This window comes from Nesoenas mayeri (genome assembly GCF_963082525.1).
Source record: "Nesoenas mayeri genome assembly, chromosome: 9".
Classification (NCBI taxonomy): domain Eukaryota; kingdom Metazoa; phylum Chordata; class Aves; order Columbiformes; family Columbidae; genus Nesoenas; species Nesoenas mayeri.
Window position 1 is genome coordinate 8,324,854 of NC_137557.1, and position 22,340 is coordinate 8,347,193.

The 22,340-nt window shown below is 51.6% G+C and overlaps 2 protein-coding genes across 3 annotated transcripts in view; both read left to right on the plus strand.

Moving 5' to 3' along the window:
• Window positions 1-9,379, plus strand: part of DVL3 (dishevelled segment polarity protein 3) — a 30,518-nt gene extending 21,139 nt beyond the window's left edge. Inside the window, exons 3-16 of one of the 2 annotated variants that reach the window (XM_080349633.1) lie at window positions 2,033-2,154; window positions 2,559-2,665; window positions 3,254-3,389; window positions 3,644-3,737; window positions 4,131-4,200; window positions 4,426-4,565; window positions 4,762-4,838; window positions 5,243-5,310; window positions 5,671-5,721; window positions 5,844-5,993; window positions 6,780-6,911; window positions 7,165-7,332; window positions 7,908-8,120; window positions 8,760-9,379. In XM_080349633.1, coding sequence (XP_080205759.1) covers window positions 2,033-2,154; window positions 2,559-2,665; window positions 3,254-3,389; window positions 3,644-3,737; window positions 4,131-4,200; window positions 4,426-4,565; window positions 4,762-4,838; window positions 5,243-5,310; window positions 5,671-5,721; window positions 5,844-5,993; window positions 6,780-6,911; window positions 7,165-7,332; window positions 7,908-8,120; window positions 8,760-9,184 — 1,953 coding nt within the window. In that variant the 3' untranslated portion in view covers window positions 9,185-9,379. The remainder of the gene's footprint in view (window positions 1-2,032; window positions 2,155-2,558; window positions 2,666-3,253; window positions 3,390-3,643; window positions 3,738-4,130; window positions 4,201-4,425; window positions 4,566-4,761; window positions 4,839-5,242; window positions 5,311-5,670; window positions 5,722-5,843; window positions 5,994-6,779; window positions 6,912-7,164; window positions 7,333-7,907; window positions 8,121-8,759) is intronic. The other variant, XM_080349634.1, reaches the window with a different exon arrangement.
• Window positions 9,380-11,718: 2,339 nt separating this feature from the next.
• AP2M1 (adaptor related protein complex 2 subunit mu 1) overlaps window positions 11,719-22,340 on the plus strand; it is a 28,328-nt gene continuing 17,706 nt past the window's right edge. Inside the window, exon 1 of the mRNA XM_080349913.1 lies at window positions 11,719-11,810. The gene's annotated coding sequence lies outside the window, so the exon portion shown is untranslated. The remainder of the gene's footprint in view (window positions 11,811-22,340) is intronic.

The window sequence follows — 22,340 nt, forward strand, 5'->3', positions numbered from 1 at the left end:
CAGAGCATTATATGATGTTTGCTAGGCAATGTTGGCTGCTTCTCTTCTCCCCCATGTTCCTGGGCAGTGACTGCCAGAGCCAGGATGTGGCCCTCAGGGAGTGGGATGTGTCCTGGGAAGACAAGTCACCAGGAAGGTGCCAGGAGCAGAGCCTGGGGCTGGAGGGAGGGAAGCTGAACGAGTGTGAGACAAGAGCTGGTTAGACAGTTAGGAGAGCAGGAGCGGTTGGGCTTGTCCTGGGGCTTGTGGGACAGGCTCTGCAGCTTTTGGCACCCCAAGGTCCTCTCTGCCCTGTCTGCTGCCTTGGCTGTGGCTTTCTTGGGGCTCCTCTGTCTTCCTTGCCATGGCTGCATCCCTTTCTCTGTTCCCAGTGCCTCCCTGGCAGCAGACCTCTCTCCCCCTGCCCTGATCTAATGCTGATCTATGGGGTCCATTACCCCCCTTTATTGCAGTTTCCCCAGTTCTCCCAGGTGGGCAGGCACAGGTTTGTGTTTCATCAGTGATGCTGGGAAGTGCTCAGGACCTGGATTAGCGTCTGCTCCTCCCTCCATGTAGCACATGCGGTCCCCTCAGCAACAGAGTTGTCTCTGTGTTTATGCTGGGCATTACAGTTTGGGCAGCAGCTCTCGGCTCCTTTCCAGCCCGTGTTTCATGATCCTTCTGCCCAGACCCCCAGTGAGACTCACCCCTGTTAGATCAGAGCTCTCCTGTGATGGCTGGTGGCTTGGCAGTTGGGTGAAGTACACAGGCTGAGGCCCGAGCCCCATCCTGCTCTCCTCACCTCTCTGGGCTGGCTCCAGCCTGACCCACAGCCTGTTTTGGCTGGCAGGGATCAAGGTGCTGAGCCCTGCAGTCCCTCTCTGACACTGGGAGAGCCAACCCCCTTGCTTGCCCGTGCTGTGCAGGGGACAGACCTGGTGCAGAAGTGAAAAGCATGTTTGAAAGTCCTTAGAGATGGACATTGGTCTTCCCTTGCTCAAGAGCTCTGGGCTTTCCTTGGGGACTTGCTCCCTGGCCAGGGGAGGGCTCCTTTCTGGGCCCTGTTGCCTTTGCTTTGGGAGTCCCTGGATGTCTCTTGCAAGGAAGAGGCTTTCTGTTGCTTTCCTGACTGGCCCTTTTGGAATTAACCTGGCTCAGTGTAGCTTGAAAGTGAGGAGAGCACAAACCTGGATAGGGAGTGATGTTGGGGAAACCACTTTCCATTGAGCTCATTTGAACAATCCTCTGTTTCATCCCACTGGTGAGCCCATTCTCCCTGTGAGAGGCTCCACCTCATTCCCTGAGCCCCAAAATTGGTGGTTTATCTTAGAGCCAGGGACACAGATATAAGTGTGCCTGGGCTGCCCCAAAGCATGGCTAGTATGAATAGTTCTTGTGGTTTGACCCTTTGTTGGATTTATGCACTGGGGAAACTGCTGAGCTTCCCAGAGGTTGGCTGGGGGCTGTGTCCAGGCCACTTAGCTGGACACAAGCTGAGCATTTGCAAAGTACTTGGGGAAACCAGGAAAAGAAAAGAACAGTTGGGGGTCTGTTTCAAAGCCAGCCTGAACCCTGGGCTCTGTTATCTCCAGCTCCCATATCATGGGCTGGGAAGGTGGAAGTCCTGATGGGTCCCACAGCTCGAAGGCAGAGGTGTAGAGGCTGGTAAAATCGAGAAGAGGAATGGCTGTTTGCTGCCTCCTGTGATGTAAGAAGAACTAGGGGAATCCATTCCTTGCCACAGGACGTGTGTGTAAAAATTGCTCAGCATGGGTGTGCAGATGATGTCAGAGTCTCCAGGCAGGGCTGTCAGCCGCCTGGACTTCACCACTGGGTCAGGAATTCCTGAGCCACAAATAGCCGGTGTCTGGGAGGGCATTGAGGTGAATATTGCTACATGCTTGGCCTGTTCCATACCCGCTTCTGGGCATTTTCTGTTGTCCACAGTCAGAGATGATATCCTGGGCCAGGCAGGCTCTTGGCCAGCTCGTTTGGCCACTCTTGTAAACGTTTTGCCAGTTCCTCAGCCGTTTCCCTCTCTGTCTCTATCCAGCTGGTGTCTGCAGAGGGTTCCCATTCAGATGCTGGCTCAGTCTGTGCCGATAACCAAACAGAGCTGCCACCCTCCATGGAGCGCACGGGAGGAATCGGAGACTCCAGGCCCCCCTCTTTCCAGTAAGTTACCTGGACAATTGTTCTGGTTTCTGAGGGACCCACAATGATTTTGCTGTAAATCCAGACCAGGAGTTGACACACTCCTACCTAAATTGGCAGGGATTACAGCCAGATAGAGGGGAGGAGGATGGGGCTGGGAGCAGATTTGAAGTGGAGCTGCATTATTTAACAAGCAGGGGCATGCAGAAAATAGTACAGGATAGCTGGCAAAGAGCTGGCACAGCCTCCCCGAGTCCCTTGCCCTGCACTCATACATGTGCTGTGCCTGTTCCCCACCCCCTCTGCTCCTGTCCCTCAAGGAGACAGCTGCTGGCTGGAGGCTCCTGCTGGCCAGCACAGAGGTAGAGAGTGCCTGCTTAAGTTGTTCCCTGTTGGACATACTTGTTCCTTTTATCTCATCGCAGCCCTAACACTGGAGGGAGTCGAGAAAACTTGGACAATGAGACAGAGACAGACTCGGTGGTTTCGTCGCAAAGGGAACGACCTCGTCGGAAAGACGGGCCTGAGCATGGTGAGTGTTGGTGACATGGCAAGAGCTTTGCAGGGCATGGCTGCGGCACGGTGGGGGCACCAGCTCCAGACATGGAGCAGCTCTCTGCTCTGCAGAACCTGCCGAGCTTAGAAGGGTTCTTCAGTGATCTGGGGCCATAGCCTCACATGGGAGGCAGGAGCTAACACCTGCATTGCATCAGAGCTTGGTGTTGAAACCTCTGGAGGGAAAGGAGATGCCTCCTCCAGAAGCCTCAAGAGTGGGAGACAGCAGTACCTCAGTCCTTCTCAGTTGAAAAGCAGAGCATGCTGTAGCCTTGTTGCTCCATGCTGCTTCATGCTTCGCCAAGGAACCAGCTGCTAGTCTTCCACGACTTTAGCAGCATTGTTCCTAGTGGCCCATTGGCCTCTTCCCCATCCTGTAGTGACAGAAGAGGTGTCCTACAGAAGACAGATCTGATCCCAGGGTGGACTCAGAGCTGGCTGGCACTAAATGGGATTTTTTCATGGCCAATTTCACTCTGGGAAGGTCATTGTGAGCCCTGCAGGAAGGATGGGGGTGGTTTCCCTGTGGCCTGTTTCAAGCACACTGAATCTTGTTTTTTCATAGCACCCAGGGTGAATGGGACAGTGAAAGGAGAGCGGCGCCGAGACCTGGGCGGGTATGAGAGCTCCTCCACGCTCATGAGCAGTGAGCTGGAGACCACCAGCTTCTTCGATTCAGACGAAGATGACTCCACCAGCAGGTAGGAGAGCTTAGGTCCTGAAGGAACACTAGCTTCCCTCAGCCTGCAGGGCACAGTAATTCTGGGCTCCAGGCTCCTTGTTCAGACTCGCTGCTGTCTCAAGCCTCATCCAGCAGCCCCTCTGCTATTTTCTGTCCCCCACGCACATGTTCTGCCTATGCAATCCTATATTCCCTGTGCCGTTTCTGTACGTCTCTTGCTACTGGAGCCACCACCCTGGCAGCAGAAGAGCTGACTCTCGCTTTTGCCTCTAGGTTTAGCAGTTCGACAGAGCAAAGCAGTGCTTCCCGTCTGATGAGGAGGCACAAGCGACGCCGGCGGAAACAGAAGGCTCCACGCATTGAGCGGGTATGCGGGGGCTGGGTGTCCTGGGGAGGGCAACCCAGAGCAGAGTGGGCTGCACTTAGTGCTCCAGGGCTGATCAGGAATTCGGCTGTGTATGCTGTGGGCATGGTGGGGAACGGGTAGTATCCAAGTGGTGATACTGCGTAGAGCGGTGTCAGCCCTTCCCAAGCCAATGTAGCCTCAAGAGCTGGGACCACAGACCTTCTCCCAGCTGTGAAGAGGAGATCGTAAGGACTGTGGCTGATTGCTGGCTCTGCAAAGCTCTCAGCATAAGGCTGGAGTTGCGGGTGGTGACTGTGGTGTACAGGGAGTGGCAGGGAGCACAGATGGAGGAAGCTGGGGCTGGGAATGTTTCCGAGACACAGGAGGACCTCTCATGTTTCACTTACGTTGCAGTCATCGTCCTTCAGCAGCATCACAGACTCCACCATGTCCCTGAACATCATCACGGTCACACTGAACATGGGTGAGTGGGAGGTGTGCGTGGAACCTGCAGTCCTTCCAGAGAGAGACTGGGTGGTGGAGGGGGCAAAGAAAACACAGAACGGGAGGGAGTTTCTCTGCATCCCAGGACATCACTCTGGGATTGGGGTGCAAATGACCATCACTAACACGTGGTTTGTCTGAGGTTAGGGCTGCTTATGTCTGCTGCTTTGTGATGTCTTACTTCTTTCTTTCTACACCCCTGCAGAGAAATACAACTTCCTGGGTATTTCCATTGTGGGACAGAGCAATGAGCGTGGGGATGGAGGCATTTATATTGGCTCTATCATGAAGGGTGGCGCTGTGGCAGCCGATGGCAGGATTGAGCCAGGAGACATGCTCTTGCAGGTACTTCACGCCCACATAACTCCATCTTTGGGCCTGGGAGAGCAGTAAGAAAAGACCCAGAAGCCTCCCTGCACACTTTGCCAGCCTTAACCCAGGAAGCTGCGCTTAGAAGAGGGAGCTGAGTCACTGCTGAGCTGAGTGGGGAGCTCAGCCTCTGGTCACAGCTCTGGAACTCACTTCTTTATGTTGTCTGCAGGTAAACGACATCAACTTTGAGAACATGAGCAACGATGATGCTGTGCGGGTGCTGAGAGAGATTGTGCACAAGCCGGGGTAAGTGCTCAGGTTGTTCCTTATCTCCGTGAGCAGCTGTACAGTGTGTGCTTGGGGTGTGTGAGTCGTGTCTTCCAGCCACCTCTGCCAGTGGCTCTGCAGAAGCTCAGAACTTAAATTTTTGGTGTCGCTTTGATTCCTGGGTTTTCATGCCCAACGCAAGAATTGCAGCCAACAGAATGGTGGTGAATTGGGGTCTGTGTCCCCTTTTAGTGGGGATGCCATGTCATCATCAGCTCTCAGCAGGGTCACATCATTTTGTCCATGCCACTGAGGAAATCCATAGCTGAAGGGGGGGACAGGGGCAACTTACTGGCAGCTTTTTCCCATCTTGCAGGAGAGAGCCAGCACACAGGGGTTTGTACCACTGAGCTCTTGTTCTAACTCTCGCCTTATTGTTGCAGGCCCATCACCCTGACGGTGGCCAAGTGCTGGGACCCCAGCCCGCGGGGCTGCTTCTCTTTACCCAGGAGTAAGTGGATAGCTGACCCACCCTTAACGCTGGTGCCCAGCTCATGTGAGAGCCCTGCCTTAGGCACTTACTTGGTTGTTGTCTTGTTCCTCCCCATGTGTGTGACTCCATGTGGCACTGAATTGGGGTTTGATGGGGTTTCAGCTCTCCTTTGAGGAGGCTGCTGTGTCCTATTCCCAGACCAAAATGCCCACAAGCCCAGCCCTCCTTCCCACATCACGCTGGGGACGCGTTTCACTGGGGCGGGGGGGTCACTTGCTCGGGGCGCCAGAGGAAAGAGAAACCCCCTCCTTGAGCCATAGGGGGATCTCTCCCTCTGCACCTCTCCTGCTGACCCTCCCTCTCTTCTTTCTCTCCCAGTTGCTCCCCAGCGGATCTGGGCTGGGCCAGACTCTCCATGCTCCGATCCGGGTGAGTCCCGGCAGATGCTGGGGATGGAATGGGCTGCGCTTGAGTCACTGTCCCTTCCCAGAGGTTGATTTGATTAGAGGAGAATTTCTTACAGCTCCTAACTGACTCTTTCTTCACTACAGGTGAGCCCATCCGGCCCATCGACCCGGCAGCCTGGGTGTCTCACACAGCAGCGATGACTGGCACCTACCCAGCGTACGGTATGAGTCCATCCATGAGCACAATCACTTCCACCAGCTCCTCCATCACCAGCTCCATCCCAGAGACCGAACGTAAGTCCTTGTCCCTCCGTGCTCCACCCGCTGCACGGCTTCCTCGCCTTCACTGTGCTGTAAAGGGAGCAATACATCTGCGTGGGGACAGCTGGGGTGGGCAAGCTCTGCCCTGCCTGGGGACTAAGTGGGAGGCAGCTCTTACCAGGCAGGTGCTCAGATCAGTGGGAGTTCTGGCTGGCTGAATTAATGCCACCTTTTTCAACTCTTCTACGTAAGGAGAGTAGAAGAGTCTGGCTGCAGTCCAGGGTCTGTGCGAGTGCAGAGCAAACAGGGCAGTTGGGAGTTATCAGCTGAGAGTGTGGGGCCGGAGGGAGTCACCTTGTCCCTGGAGCAATCGCCCTCCCAGACAGCAGATGGGGGTGGCTGGGAGCAAAGAGCCTGGCAGTGGAGCAGGCACCTGCTGAGCACAGGGCTCTTTTGCTCACTTTCTGAAGGATTTGGGTGATTCTAGTATCAGAACCATGAAGCAAGGGTCTAGAAAGCTCCTCTGGGGCAAAAAGAGAGGAGTTCGTTGTAAGTTTGTGAGAAGTGGAGAATTTCCTTGCTGAGCTCTGTGGGTTCACTTGTGAGCTTTTGGATCTCTAGCCTGGGTTTTGCACAAGAGGAAATGGCTGATGTGGGAGGTAGAACATCAGAAGGGGGGGTTACACAGCATGCACCCCAAGGCTATCTGCGATGTATTGTTCCCTGGCCCATTCCTCCTGTATGTGATGCCTCCATGTAGCTCTGTTGTCTTTTCTGTCCCCTTTCATCTCTGCCTCCCTTCCTTCGTCCACACCACAGGCCTCGATGACTTTCACCTGTCCATCCACAGCGACATGGCCACCATTGTCAAAGCCATGGCCTCACCAGAGTCAGGCCTGGAGGTGCGTGACCGCATGTGGCTGAAGATCACCATCCCCAATGCCTTCATTGGTAAGAGACTGTGTGGCCTGAGGGAGAGGCACAGAGTGGGGAGTGGGAGGCCTGTTTTCCAAGGAAATGCTCAAGGGAGCATCTCTGTCACCATAAATTAACTGTTGACCAGGCCAGAGTTCCAAATGGAACCTTTGGCTGTGCATCCCTTTTCACCTTTTGGCCCACTTTGACTTGGCCCCAGTGTGGCCCACTGCTTCAAGGACCACTGCCTTCCTCTCTTGCTGTATTTAACTCTGATGTTTGGTGGCAGGTTCGGATGTGGTGGATTGGCTCTATCACCACGTGGAGGGCTTCACAGATCGTCGTGAATCCCGCAAATATGCCAGCAATCTGCTGAAGGCTGGCTATATCCGACACACCGTGAACAAGATCACCTTCTCGGAGCAGTGCTATTACATCTTCGGGGACCTCTGTGGAAGTACGGCACTTGACATGGGTGGGGGGAGAGGATGGATGGGTAGAGGTCCTGCAGAGCCCTGCTGACATTGTGGGCACAGAACTACAGCTGTTGCCATCAGACTGTTGTACAGACCCTGTTAGAGAGTGTTGAAGAATATCCCAGCTCCCTTGTCATGCTGCTGCAGTGGTGAAGTTGGAAGCAGCGTTGACAGTGTCACCTGCTATGTGATCTTTTTTCCTGGGCAGCCAAAGCAGAGTCTTTACTGACTTTGTCTCCAGGCTGTGAACTTCCATTGCTCACACAACTGGGCTCCGCTCACATAAGAGGGATGGTGCAAGTAACTGACAGGGTGAGCTTGTAGCTCTGGTGTGCACTTTTCCCACCACACTGGTCTCTGTGTTAGTGTGACAGCTCTGTCTTGCACAGCCTGGAAGCAGAAATGGTTGTAGTGACAAGCAGGGGCAGTGCCAGTTTCTTGCATCTCCTTGTGTACCCCCCATCCTTGTCCATCAGCAAATGTGGACATGGAGTTTCTTCGTCGCATGTGGTTGTCTTTCTGCTTGGATTAACCCCTCTTCTCTTCTTTCTTGCAGACATGGCTAATCTGTCTCTTCACGATCACGACGGCTCCAGCGGTGCCTCTGATCAGGACACTTTGGCTCCGCTTCCCCACCCAGGAGCTGCACCCTGGCCTATGGCTTTCCCATATCAGTATCCACCGCCTCATCCATACAACCCCCACCCCGGCTTCCCTGACCCAGGCTACAGCTACGGCGGGGGCAGCGCCGGCAGTCAGCACAGCGAAGGTGAGTGAAAAGGACTCCAGCCTCCCAGAGAAAAGGAGGCTGAGGGGTGATCCTATTGCTCTCTACAACTACCTGACAGGAGGTTGTAGTATGGAGGGTGTTGGTCTCTTCTCCCAAGGAGCAAGTGATAGGATGAGAGGACACGGCTTCAAGTTGTGTCAGTGGAGGTTTAGATTGGATATTAGGAAAAATTTCTTCATGTGAATGGTTGTCAGGCATTGGAACAGGCTCCCTAGGAAAGTGGTGGAGCCACCATCCCTGGTGGTGTTTAGAAGATGTATAGGTGAAGTTCTTAGGGACATGGTTTAGTGCCAGTGTTAGGTTATGGTTGGACTGGATGGTCTTGAGGGTCTCTTCCAACCAAAATGATTCTCTGAAAATGTGCCTGCAGGTGGGCACATGCCCTGTTCAGTACAGGGCAGAAGCAGGAAAGAGCTGCTTGGGCAAGGCCCTGTGTGTAGGGAGCCAGGACAAAAGCCTTTAGCCAGGTGTGTCCCAGAAGGGTTGTGGGCCTTGGAGTTGAAAGAAGACTGAGAGCATGGGCTGCAGGTGGATGGTTGTGCTGTAGTCCTCCCTCACCTAGAGGAGGATCCTGGTTCACCTGAGCTGTCACCTGAACTTGCCCCATGCGCTTCACAGGGAGCCGGAGCAGCGGTTCCAATCGCAGCGGCAGCGAGAGGAGGAAGGAGAGAGAGAAGACCGGGGAGTCCAAATCAGGCGGGAGCGGGAGCGAGTCGGACCACACCACGCGGAGCAGCATGCGGCGCGAGCGCGCGGCCAGCGAGCGCTCGGTGCCGGCCAGCCAGCACAGCCAGCGGAGCCAGCACTCGCTGGCTCACAGCATCCGCAGCCACCACAGCCAGCAGTCCTACGGGCCGCCCGGCCTCCCCCCTCTCTTCAGCCCCCCCATGTTGCTGATGCCTCCACCACCTTCAGCCATGGGCCCTCCCGGGGCGCCGCCGGGCCGTGACCTGGCCTCTGTGCCCCCCGAACTGACAGCCAGTAGACAGTCCTTCCGAATGGCCATGGGCAACCCCAGTGAGTTCTTTGTGGATGTAATGTGAAGCACCCATCCCCTGTCTGTCTGCTGCCCCTCCTTCCCTCCTCCATCCCTATTGTTTGTCTCCTAGGACCAGCCCTGGCTTCACCCCTTGTTTTTTGGGTTTTGTTTTTGATTTTTTTTTGTTGGGTTTTTTTTTTTTGGTCTTGATAACGAAAAAAAAAGGGAAAAAAAAATAATAAATGGAACTAAACCTTGATTCTAATCCCTCCTCGAGCAGGGTGGACGGGCCTGGCAGGCCTGCTGGGTGCTGCCAGCCCATCCTGCCACCAGACTTGTGTATTGCCGATGGTAATTCCCCCCTGCCGTCCTCTCTAACCCCATTAATCTGCATCCGTCCCGGCGCCCTGTGCTGCTTGCCCGTGTGTCACTGCTGCTTCAGTCCTTCTGCCCTAAACATCTCTTCTTTCTTTTCACCCTTTTGTGTTTCTTCTATCAAGCAGCAAAGAATTACGGGGTGTTTGACTTTCTCTGAGCCTGCCGTCTGTGGGGGGGAGAGCTGGAGCGTGGCGTGGCCCGACAGGAGGACACGGAGCTCCAAGGGCGCTGGGCACGCCTGGCGCTGAAGATGGCTGCTTTCCTCCCCCTCACGGAAGACGCCCTGCCCTTCCCGCAGCCCTGAGAGGGGAGCAGGGGCCAGCCTTATATATGCATTTTAAACCCCGTTGTAGTTGCCTTTTGGCTAACGCGTGAATGTTCCAGGGCTTCAGTGCCTCCAGGGAGCGGCGAGATGCTCCCACTTCCCTCTTTCCTCCCACGTCTTGAGTCCTCCTTCGCCCTGCCCAGGCTGGGCAGTTTGGGGCTGTGCCTCTGTGTTCAGCCCAGAGCAGCGTTATGTTCCTGCACAGTCTTGTGTGACTCAAGGCCCTGCACCTGCTCTTGGGTACTCACGGTGGGATACAAGGGCAGAGTTCTGCTCCCTCTGTCCTGCTTTTTGCCCTCCTGCCTGCCAGACGCTGCTGCCTGTCCCCTTTGTAGGGGCTGTCCCACGCCGGGGCTGGCCATGCCAGCTGTGGCTTCCCCCTCCAGCTGTCGCGCTGCTGCTCAGCGGTGTGACATCTTCAAGGGCCTGGATGGAGTTAGAGGGTGAGGGAAGGGCACAGCTAGTTCGCTTTCATGCTTTGGAGAAAGATGGAGGTCCCTTGTATTTGCCTGATGAAGGGTCCCAGTCTGCCTCCCCCGACCCGGCACCAGGTGTGCTGCTGGCCCAGCTGCCGGGAGGGACGGGGCTCTGGGACAGCCCTGCTGTCGCTGGATAGTGACCTGAGCTGTCTGGGGAGCGAGGCTGCAGCCCGAACCATGGCCTTGGTGGCTGCAGGTGTGTCAGAACAGTTGAGTCCATGTGCTCTGGTGCTCTCTGTCCTTTTTCCTTCCTCTTCTGGGTGCTCAGAGAGGTGCCTTGAGCTGGGGCCGCCCCTTCCCCATGTCCAGGGTCAAGCACGGTACAATATGAACACAATCAGCCCTGTTCCCCGCGGCGCTGGTGCCCCGACGCCTGCTCCTCCTGCCGCGCCGTGGCTTTCTCTGCGACCGTTACCTCTTTTTGTCTTTCTCGTGTTTGCAGTTTTTATACTTTGGAGATTAAATGTATTTTGCTCCTCTGGGGTCTGCGTTGCCCCTGCAACCCCTCTGCCAGCATCGTGTGCTGTCAGTTCATCTCCCTGTGACTCCCTGAAGCCTTTCCTGTCCCTCTGCCTGCTGGAGTCACCTTGCCTGCTCTCTGCCGCCCTCCTGTCCCCATCTCGGCACCGCAGGCTCCTGCCTGTCCCCCCGCTCCTGATGCCACCCAGCAGCTTCCCCAGCCACTGCTCATGCCCTGCCCTGCCCGCTGGGTTTTATAAAAACAAAACCATTCTCCTTGTTTTTATTTATAAACATAGTTTTATTGGACTCCTGCCTTCTGGTATTTTTTTGTTGGTGTTTTTTTTTTGTTTGTTTGTTTTTCCCCAGTCTCCTGTTCTGTCCTCCCGCCTTTCACCGTGCAGGAGATCCCAGCAGGACCGGGGCACCCTGTGCCTGAGCCCGTTTTCCAGCTGACCTTCCCCCGGGGGCTCGCCGGTGCGGGGCCGGTCCGCGGCCGCTCGCTTCACCCCGGGCCCCAGAGGGGTCGGGTCGGTGCCGGCCTGCCGGCGGGCGCTGCCCGGCGCTGGGCGCAGCCGCTCGCAGCGGTGCCGGGAGGGGGAGCGGGCGCGCCCCGGGCCTGCCGGTGCCCTGCGCGGTGCTGGGGCGGGGGGAGCCAGCAGCCCCGTGGACGAGGGGGTGGCATCGGGTCTCTACGGGGGTGGCGCAGCCTCCCTGCCCGGGCGCAGCCCTGTGCCCTACCGGCGGTCCCCGCCCCGGCGCTGTCCCACGCGTGGGCGTGGCGGCCACGCCGCCTCCCCGGACTACAACTCCCAGCGCGCCCCGCGCCGCGGGACTACAACTCCCGGCAGGCTCCGCGCGGGACTGCCCTTCCCGCCCCCGCCGGCCGCCGAGCTCCGCCTCCCCGCGGCGGCGCATGCGCCAGGGCGGCGGGGCGCGGGCGGGGCATGCGCGCGGCGGCTCTGCAGTGATAGGGGGGGCGCGGAGGAAGGGGGGGCGGCGGCCGCCATCTTGGGCGCTGGGCAGCGAGCGGCGGCGGGCAGCGGCAGGTGAGGTGACCGGGGCCGTCCTCCCGCTCCCCAGTGCGGCGCACGGCCGCTTTCGCTTCTCCGGGAGGCTTCCTGCGGCGAGGCTCGCTGTGCGGCCGCGCCCGGGCGGTGGCCGAGCTGCCGCTGGTGGCGGCTCCCTGAGTGTCCGCGGGGTGGGGGTCCGCGGGCCTACCCCGCGGGGCGCGGCCTGACAGGCTCGGGGGGCTCTGCTGCAGGGGGGGGTCCCCGCTGGCTGCCCCTGCGGAGGGGCGCGGGGCTGCCCGCCGAGCCGTGCGGGAGTGGATTGGGGCTGCCGGCGGTTCCATCAGCCCCGGTCAGGGAGTGTCGGGCGGCCCCAGCCCCGCCGCAGCTCGGTAACCCGCCTAAACGTTGCTTGGGGCTGAGGGAGTGTAGTAATGGTTTCTGTTACCGGGCTATCCGCTGGTACCCGGGTGGCACAGCCCGCCGGGAAGGGCCCGCTCCGCTGCGCCGGCTCAGCCTGAGCAAAGGTCTCCCGCTCGGATCGGGCAGGACCTTCCCCTAAAATTATTTGCCTCGGCTACTGTCACGAACGGGAATTAGCGAGGTCACGGCTGGCAGCCTCCAGCTTCCCCCCGGCAAACCTGCCGAGGCAGAACTGATGCTGAGCTGTGCTGGTTCTGAGGCTTAAAATGGGCTGTCGTCCAATGGCTCTTCCAGATGCGCTTCCGTTCTTCCCTGGGTTCTGTTTTTGGATTCAGTAAAGCTCAGGAAATGCAGCCCGTGCTTATCATCCACTGCAGTTGACTTCTCTCCTCACTAGGAAATGACTCACTTTTGATCCCAGTCTTCTCCATGTAAGCTATGTGATTCCACGTTCTGTTTTCTACTTGCTTTAGTATATGACAAAGCTGCTGTCAAGCTTTAGCCTTAGGCTGCCGAAATCCAGGCCTGGAACTTTCCCAGATAGGTGAGTCTGGATGGCTTCTGCGGCTCAGAAGTCCAGGTATTGCAGGTTTCTAACCGTATGGGCTCATGTGGTGTCTTGGGCAATACTTGCTTAAATGCTGTCACAGCTGCAGCTGCTGTTTTTTGCTGTAGTAAAAGCTGTGCTTGTCCCTGTGAGTTTTGCTGCAGGGACAATCTAATGTGAGGAGATGCTGCCAAACTGCCCGCTTCCTTATTTTCCCTGTCAGAAGGGAGACATCATTTTTCTTCTGTAGGAAGTGCCATGTTACTGATATCTAGTGACAAAGGTACCTGGTGTTCTTTGTGCTGCAAACTGGCCGTGTTTTCTCCCAGGGAGAGCATTTGAGATATCCTTGAAGGTTGTTATGGCTGTCGTCTTCCTTTTCCTGAGAGAGCACAATTCTGGCCTTTGAAAGGTTGAGTCTGGAGGCTGTGAGGGGTTACATCTTGAGTTCTTTGAGGCACAGATAACTGGAAATGCACTCTGGTTTGATAGTAGCTCTTTTTTTTTTCATGGAATGGGAACTATCACTAAACAAAACAGGCTTTGTAAAGAAACTTCCTGTGAACCGCATTAAACTTGCCTTGTCTCATCCCTGCATCAAGAAATCATAAAGCTAAAACTGTCTTTTGTGGCACAATGTCTTGTACTGGTTTTCTAAGCTGATACTACTAAAGACCATTAGAGTATTTAAAGGCTGTTCTTGGGGTTAATTGGAGGATGGACAGAAGTGCAGCCTGGGATGCTCAAATATAACTGGCATGTATGGCAGAGTCAGCCTCTCTCTTTTGGTGAACGACCTACAGAGTTAAAAGTTACCAGCAAGCTGTATATTATTTTGATCTCAGTGGGAGGTGGGCAGCTCAGCTAAAAGCTTGTAGGCTGAGGCACAGAATGTGAAATGGCAGTGATCTGCTCCATAGTGACAGCAGAGAGAAACACTGGCCAGTCAGGGCACCCAGAACATCGCTGGCCTGCAGAATACAAGCTCTTACTCAGGCTGCAGTCCTTGTCTCTAACCTCTGCTGTTAGAAGATCAATAGAATGCAAGTTGCTGTTCAGGTTTCTAGCTCAAGAGTGAAAAGCAAGTGGAAGTTGCTTCGGACTGACTTCAAAACTGCCTTGGAAGAGCTGGTAGAAATTGAAGAAGGCATTGAGGCTGCTCAGATAAGGTTGGACACGGAATGAGGTGGAGAGGCCGTGTTAAGTAAGGAAGCTTCTTGTGCTTCCCTGTGTCAGGATTGATCTCTTGCTGTTCTTTAGACTGGCTGTGTGCAGTCTTACACGCAGAAGTAGCCCGTAGGAGGAGAGCCTGCTAAGAGCTGGATGTGCTCTTCTTCCTGCCCACTGGTTATGGGGATTTATGGGATTGGGTTTAAAATAGGAACAGTTTCTCTGAAACTGATGGGTTTATCTCAGTAGCTCTTTAGCTCACAGTATTGCCTCTTAATTAAATTACGCAGCCTGTCTTCCCCAGGATGAAGTGGTCGCCGCTACTCTTGTTTAAAATCAAGTGCAGCCATGGCCTCCTGGACAGTGGCTAATGCAGCCCTCTAAGCAAAGCTTAGATGCTCAGATTAGCTGGTGGAGTCATGACATTGTTGTAAGCCTTAAGCCTTTTGGTTTGACAATGGCTAGCGCTGGCCTGAAAGGGCTGGTTTTCTGAATAAGTCCTGTTTGCCAGAGCAGCCTGACTAATCCCCCTCCTGCTTCAACTGTTGTTACTTGTCCAAGATCATATTGATTTCTGGAATGCAGAAATCATTACAGTTGGTGATTTACCCTCTGAGTGGGAGCTTTAGGACCTCTCCTGGTTTCCTCCTGGATGAGAACTCTGGCAGCCAATGTACCTTGAACTGCTTAGTTAGATAAGCTCATTAATGCACAGAAGTCTTACTTACTGTTAAGTCAGAACCCAAACTTTCTTTTAATAGACTACTAAATGGGTTGGTTGCCTTGCACCAGCTTATAAACTGACTTGCGGTTGCTGTTTCCTAGATGTGCTGTGTAGATTAATGAACATTCCTATCTTCCTTCAAACGAAAAGGTGGCTGTGCTGTGGGAAGCTTTTAGGTGCTTAAAATGGGAGTGACAAAGCCCAGAGCAGCTGGGTTTTGGGCTCACCACTGATCATCTTGTGTTTATTTGTATCTTGTACTTGATGGCACAAGGAAGTCAATAATGCCAGCAGCTTGTCTCACTGTGACACTGTGGCCAAAATGGCATTAGAGATGAGCAAGAGTCCCCTCAGCTCTGCTGATCAAGCCTTGGAGGCTGAGCTGAAGGTAGATTGCAGACCATGTCACATGCTTGTTTTCACCACCTGTGATGCTAAAGCTCTTTTATGGAGAGGTATCTCTGTAGCGAGAATAGCACCCGCAGAGCAGGCTTGGTAAACTACAGCTGATCCTGAAGGTGCGTTTTTAAAATTAATGAACAAAGGTGCTCAGCATTATCAGGAAAACGACATTTCCTCTTTCCTGAGGCAAAAATACCAATATATGCTCAAAGTTTATGGTGGCTCTGGTACTGTTAGGCTGTAGGCATGTTGCTAATGATGTGTTTCTTTCAGACAGTACCTCATTCTTTTAGGGCTAGAACAAGCATCTCTTGCCTGAATGTGAAGCCGTGGTTACTGCAGCCACATTGCCTCCTGCCACTGCAAAAAAACTAGCAATTCACTGTTTTTCCTGAGTGGTAAATTTGAGCAGATCAGTTTGTTTTTTTCTTTTTTTGTTCTCATTTGTGCAAATTCAGTTACAAAAGGCAGACAACTGTGTTCTGAAGTTTGTGGTGTCGGTTGAAGCTAGCATTGCTCCTGCAGGGAAGGATTAATGGTCTACATCACATAACCTAGGACAAATGTATTGTAGAAAATTACTTTTTTAAATATCTGTGTATATCTGGGATTGAGGCTGGCATTCAGCTTTGTCTTTCGTACCCTAATGGACAGATGACTGCTGTACTAAACTGGTGTTCTGTTACTGATGTGATGCTGAGAGGCCATGAGAGGCTAATGCACTGGACTACGGCTGGAGAATTGGTATTGTTTGCTGTGGTGTTTCTGGAAGAGTTGTTACAGATACAAACAAATGGCTACAGAAAAAACAAACTATACTTGTTAGTCCCCTCCTTATATCTGGTGTGTTTAGTCTAAGAAAGCTCCACGCTGCATGTTGTCCTTTTTTCTACAGCTGTTCTAGGCTGGAATCCATGAAGAGGCAATGGAAGTGGAAGGCTGGGCTCTTACATGCAGCAGGAGGGAACTGCTGAAACCCTACTCACTAAGTGCAGATTTACTGCATCATCTCACTGGGTAGCTCCCAGTTCAGCCACCTGTTGCATCCCAGAATATGTGAAGCTATTGACAGCCCAGCAGCAGGATCCTGCTGCCCAAGCCTGTGCTACTGGCTGCACCCACACGTTCCTGGCATGTGGCACAATGTAGGTCTGAAAGAACAGTCTGATGGCCTTTGAAGAACCACCTGTCCTTAGGTCAGACCTACTAAAATGCATATTTTCCATCTATAACAGAATTGATAGACAAAGGCAGGTTTTCAGGTACTGTGCTTTATTGTGTGTTACCTCTTTCTGGACTCCCTTGGTTACGGTCTGCAGCTGAACTGCTGCGGACTGGCTTCTGGGGCTTGGTCTGACGTGTTATGATGGTTTGAGAGAGGGACGCTCCCTAAAGCACGTCCTCTGCACAGCACGAGCAGTGACGTGATTTGAGAGGAGCGTGCTTGATTTTTTTACAAGGTGCATGTTACCATGTCAGTCACTGTGAGTCCAGCTAATCCTGCTGCTTTTCAGTTACGTAACTACTCAAAATGCGTTCAAATCTGAATCCCAGCATTTTGTTTCTATGTATGTAGCATTGTGGGGGTTTTTTTGTTGTTTTTTTTTTTTTTTCTAGTTGGCTGTCTTAATGTTATAACTTTGCCACAGTCACTATAAAGCTTTATCTTGGTGCTCTCATTTTTCACTTGAGTGAAAATGCATTTCCATGTAGCCTTAACTCCTACTGGGTTTATAAGTGTATATGAGAATGTGATCTGTGTATGGTGCTCTTCACGGTCCTTTTGTGTTCTATTTATGGGTTGAAATAGAAGTATATGGGAATGTGAGTCCTTTGCTGCAGAGTAGGAAGCGTACTGGCTGTAGGCGTTGCTAGGAGCAGCACTTGGGTGTTAAATCTCTCCTGCCCCAGTAGCTGGCTGCTTGAAGGATTCAGAGTGTGTTGGGAGAGGACTGTTGTTCTTAATTTAAGGTGATTAGTCACCAGGCAGTGGGAATTCAACATACATGTCCATCTTCTCTGTACTTTAACTAGAATAAATCCATCCATACTATAACTAGAAAAGGGGGCTGTAGCCAGCAGTGTGGAGCAGGTCACCATATGTTCAAGGTAGTGAAACAGAAGGAGCAGAGCTGAAAAGCTCTGAAAATGCACTTGATGGACCATTAATCCAAGGGCTTCAGCTAGAGTCATCTTAGTTTGAAGGCACTTAGTGATAAACAGTTGAAGAAGCACTGGGTTTGGCTCTTAGGCTGCGTCTTGCAATGAGTTAGTAGCCCGAGGAGACTCAAAACCAGTGTAGGGCAAGCTCCCTAGAAAAGGCCAGCTGTGGAGAGGAGCAGGATGAGTCACTGAGGCCTGATTGAGCAATGCTGGTACTGGGAAGATTTCTGAGTCATGTTGCTTGTGCACAGCGAGCAGATGAACCCATCTCCTGTGGTGGGTTTCTTATTGAGTCCTTCTGATTGCAGCAGTCGTGAGTCACTGAATGTCAGCCTCAGATTAATTTGAGCTCTGTTCCCTGCAGTTCTTAACTGTTGCAAGCACTAGGATCTTTCATTTCCAAAGCCGATCTGAAAAGAAAACTATTCATTATTTAAAAATGTGTGGAAGATCATACCAACTCTAAACTGTACCACTAAAAACATCGTTCTACTTGCAGTGTGGTCTTGAAATAGTTGAAACTGATATCTGTGAAGCTTGTGCTGAAGCACAAATGAGGATCAAAACAAAGCTGGCTTATTTTCCCTGCAGCCACTTCAAGGAGAGCCATTGTCATCTTAAAGAGCCATTCTTCTTGCTAAGCCTTAAGCAACTTTCTCTTGCATGCTGCCCTTTGTATAGCTTTCCTCTCATCTGTTCATATATCTTTGGGCCAGTCATTCTACCTCTCCAGTTTCCAGCTGTGTGGACATACTCCCATTAGCTGATGGAAGTTCCTCTGTAGCGGGGAGGGTGTAATGCAAGGCTTGAGCTGAAGACTGGAACATTGTCAGTGTTCCCGAACTTCCATGGTGGGCACGCTTGCTGAAGCTGGCTGGGACACCAGCACTGCACCCAGCCGAACGTGCTGCGAGCTGTGTTGGTGCCCTTGTGCCATCTATGCTCGTGGTGCTTGGAGCTCTTCAAGATGCTGTACTGCAGATGTCGAGCAGAGCAAGGAAGATCTGCTTATGATCGTATTAAAAACCTTGTGTGCTTGAGACCTCTTTGGTTCCCAATGTCATTAGGTAGGAGTGCAGCAAGAGGTTGATACTGTGTGTGTCCTTCAACTGCTGCAGAGGCCTGATGATCTCAAATATTGAGAACCACTAGGAAAAGATCCAAGGAGAATATGCACAATTATATTATCATCTGTATCATGGTTTGCTTATATCTTGAGTAACTTGTGCAGTTTTGCACTCACTTCCAGAAGGAAAATGTTGAGAGGAAGACAGTGAAAGACGAAAGCATAAAGCGCTTTCCTTGTGAAGAGCAACTGGGTAAGGTTGGAACACCACATCTGGGAAAGGGGTAGTGAGGGTCATAAGAGGAGGTAGAGAATGGGGGCTTGTTCTTCAGTGCTGCTTTCCATACGTGAACTTGAGGCCATTAAACAAAACTAGGGGAAGAAAGAAAAAGCAGGCTTAAAAAAAGCAGGGCTTTTTTATATTGTGGTTATAAAACTGTAGAGTTTCTTTTTTTTTTCCATATGGTGCTGCTGATGCAGAGATTTGAGAGGAAACTGGGCAAGCGCTTTAGAGATCCATTGAGAGTTCTTAAATAAACAAGCCATTGCAGGGGGTTCTCCTGGGGAGTGTTTTCTTGACCTGTTGTTGCTGTTATCTGACTGTCCCTTCATTGCCAATGTCATAGACAAGTCAATGGACTAACAGATCTGCAGCATGACCCAGTCTGTCTCTTGGCTGCACAAATGAAGCCACTTCGGTTAGGAGCTGACTGGGTGTGGAAAGTGAAACATGGACTCAGCCCCCAGTATGTATAAAGAATAAGTTTGGCATTTCTTTGCATTGACAAAGAATTCTTTTTAAAGACTAAAAGTGCTTGGATCATGCTGTATCTACTCTCCATCTAACATGTTTTTACCAACATGTAAGCAAGCAGTTGACTGCTACCTAGTACTGTGATGCAATTAAAGTACTGATGTTTTTGCCTGTAACTTAAAGCGAAGCCATTACAGAATATGTTCTAATGTAGCTTAGCCTCATTATCTCAATGAACAGTTCAAGTTTGTAGATCTTCCTAAGAGAATGCTTTTAATTTCCAACTTGAAGCTTGATCGGTGGTCTTCTACATGTGTTATAGAAATGTAGTATATATTCAGTTCAAGGGTTTTTCAGAAAGCAGTTAACTTGTGCTAGCAAGGTGCTTTGTCTGGTATGTGCTGGGTGTCTGATCCTGCTGCTCATCAAAGCAGGTGTTTCCTTTATGCTAAAAATAGTGGAACAAATAACTTAAGCAGCATTAAAACCCAAGAGGGAGATTTTTTTAAGACTAGGATGTGCTTTCTAGGAATCTTCTGGAAAGGGTTTGTGGGATTCATATGATCCAGCTTTGACCAGTTGCATAAGCTTCCAGGAAATTCTTCTATGCGATGTTAAGTCTTAAAGAGGATACAGTAACTCTTCTTCACCTTTGGCAGCAATGGTCCATGTCTGAATGTGGAAGCCAGCAAGCACTGGAGTGGTCTGAAAAGTCATCCTTGTCTTTTGTCTGGAATGAAAAACTACTGATTAGGAAAGAATTTCCTAGAGCAGGCAACAAGTTGCTTTCGTTGTCATAATGGTTTTATCTTTTTTTTTATCATTTGTCCTGTGTGAATGACATTTCAAACATTTACTGAATTACAGCCTCAGCATCTGCCGGACTTGTTGGGCAACTCTATTCAAACAGATGTTCTCCATGCTTTGGGTTTTGTCCCTGCACATTACCTTTAGCAGCCTTGCGTGCCTGTCAGGGCAGTGTCCTGATTTTGGTCTGTTGACCATCAGATTGTCTCTGTCTTCTGGTGAGGTGATGCTGGCCTTGCTGCCAGCCACGCTGTGCAGCCTCGGTCCCCTACCTGTGACAGCAGCCACAAAAGGCTTTTCCCACACTGTTGCTACATGGTAGACTCTCTGTTGCCTCTGTCTTTATAGGTTTGGTTACAGAGATTTACCCTGGAAGCAGATGAAATAGTTGTGTCCAGAAGTTACAGAGTGTCACTGATGACAGTGGAAGTAAAACATATTTGAAAACTGTTTCTGTGCTAGATGGAGCCTCAGACATCAAAGTGTTGATGACAGTGCCAAGCGAAGCCAATGACAAGTGGCAGGAGGCAGCATCTTAATAGCCAGAGACACTCAGCCAGCAGAAGGTGGGAGTAAAAGCCAGGAAGCTCAATACTGAGCTTTGGGAAAACTGCTTGTCTGTTTCTCACTATTTTGACGTAACTGACTTTCTGATTCTTTTTCCTTTTAATGAGCAGAAGCAGCCATCTGGTAGCTGAAGACCCATAGCAGAGAAGTATGTGTAATGGTACTCTCTGAGGACTCATTAGGTGTAGCTAAAAATGTTGGTGCAAAACCTTATGGAATTTAAAATTTCTTTTTTGTCTTCCGAAATTAAAAGTAGTGGCTGCACTATAAGCCTTGTTTTAGTACAGGGCTCATGTCTGCAGTAGCTCGTTCAAATAGGCAGCTACTTTAGTTTCTTGAACATGACTTTTAGAGGGTACGTTACTCTTAATACTCCAGGCTTCTACCCTGGGAGTCCTTTTGTCCTTCTGACACGTCTTGCTTTTTGTATTTCTTTTTTTCCCTGACCTTTGAGACGATCTGAGGCCAGGTCACTCTAACTTCATTTTTGCAGTGTGCCTGGGTAAGCGGTATCGTGTCCCTGTCAGCGTGTCTCTGGGCCCGCCTCTCCCTATCCTTTCCACCCACCCCAGAAAAGAGGGTGTAGACTAACCCACCCTAACAGCAGTGTTGAGATGGTTGGTTATCTAGTGCTCTGCAGGGCTGAAGCTAAGAAATACCTACGTGGTTGTCCCCAGGCCTAGTCACAAGGCTCGCCCTGTCACATTTGTAGTGCTCTTCTCTGGACTAAGCCAACCAAACAGTTGCTAGGGTGAGTATTATGACTTTGACCTAAGTGAATAGGAATGCATACAACTACAGGAATGGGATCTGGTCAAGCAGTTGTGTATTTAAAAAAAGTCTTCTGTGTCAGTAATGTCTACCAGCTTTGTAGCTCTCCTCAAAGCAACTTTCCTTTGAAGAAAGAGATGAGCTGTTGAAGAGGGTAACTTCTGAGGTGCTAGTTCCCATTTAATGTCGGTCACTGTTGAGATCTCCAGTTCCAATGGCACCTCGTGGCCTAGATGCTCTCAGTTTGGACTCTGAAGTATTAGTACTGCTGCTCAGCATCAGCAAAGGCTGCAGCATTGATATATGAAAGCTCTCTAAAACTGGTAATAAACCAAAGTGTACTTGCTAAGGACCCCCTGCCATATAGTGACAGGCTTGGTGACATCTCAAACACTTGTATGGACTGCATGCAAAATAACTAACAATGAATTACATCTGATTTTTATCTTGGTCACTGGGGAGATAGACACTTTATAGTAGAAATAAAGGGTCTGTGATTTGATTGTAGTTCCAGGCCTGTTTTTTCCTCACATTCAAGGGCTATGGCAGGTACTTGAGGCTCGATCCATCCATGCTGATGAATGGGATGAGAAGTAAGTCTGCACCCATTTCAGTGATAATTTAAAGCCCCAGTCCTAGCTACAAATTGCAGTCACATTCAGAGCCCAACATGTTACAGGATGCGCGGTAGCTGGATGTCCTCACCTAGACCTGGGCTCTTCAGTTGCTTCAGACAAACTCAGGAGGTCACTCAGCTGGGCCTCTGTCACAATTCTGGTGGTGGCTCCTTAGGTCTGGAACAAGGCAGTTTGTTCTCGGTGGGCGTCTGCATCGAGTCCTTGTTATCATGTGTCCCTGAGGGGCAGTTCTGCAGCAAATGTGAAGGAACGCTGATCTGGAGAGACTGGCATGTGGTTAGGGCTTGGGTCTGTTGTGGTACACACAGTCTGTACTGTGCATTGGGAGCACACTTTTCCATGTAAAATCCCAGCAGATCAAAAGGTATAATCTGTAACTGCAGCTTCCCTCGGCTTCAAAGTAAAACACTGTTTCTAATAGTTCTTTTTAAGTAAGGAGCTCTATACTCTCTAGGATGTAAGCATGAGCCAGGCAGTCACTTCCAGCATCTGAGCTGCTCCTGACTCTCTAGCTGTGCTACTGGGCCTCAGCCATGT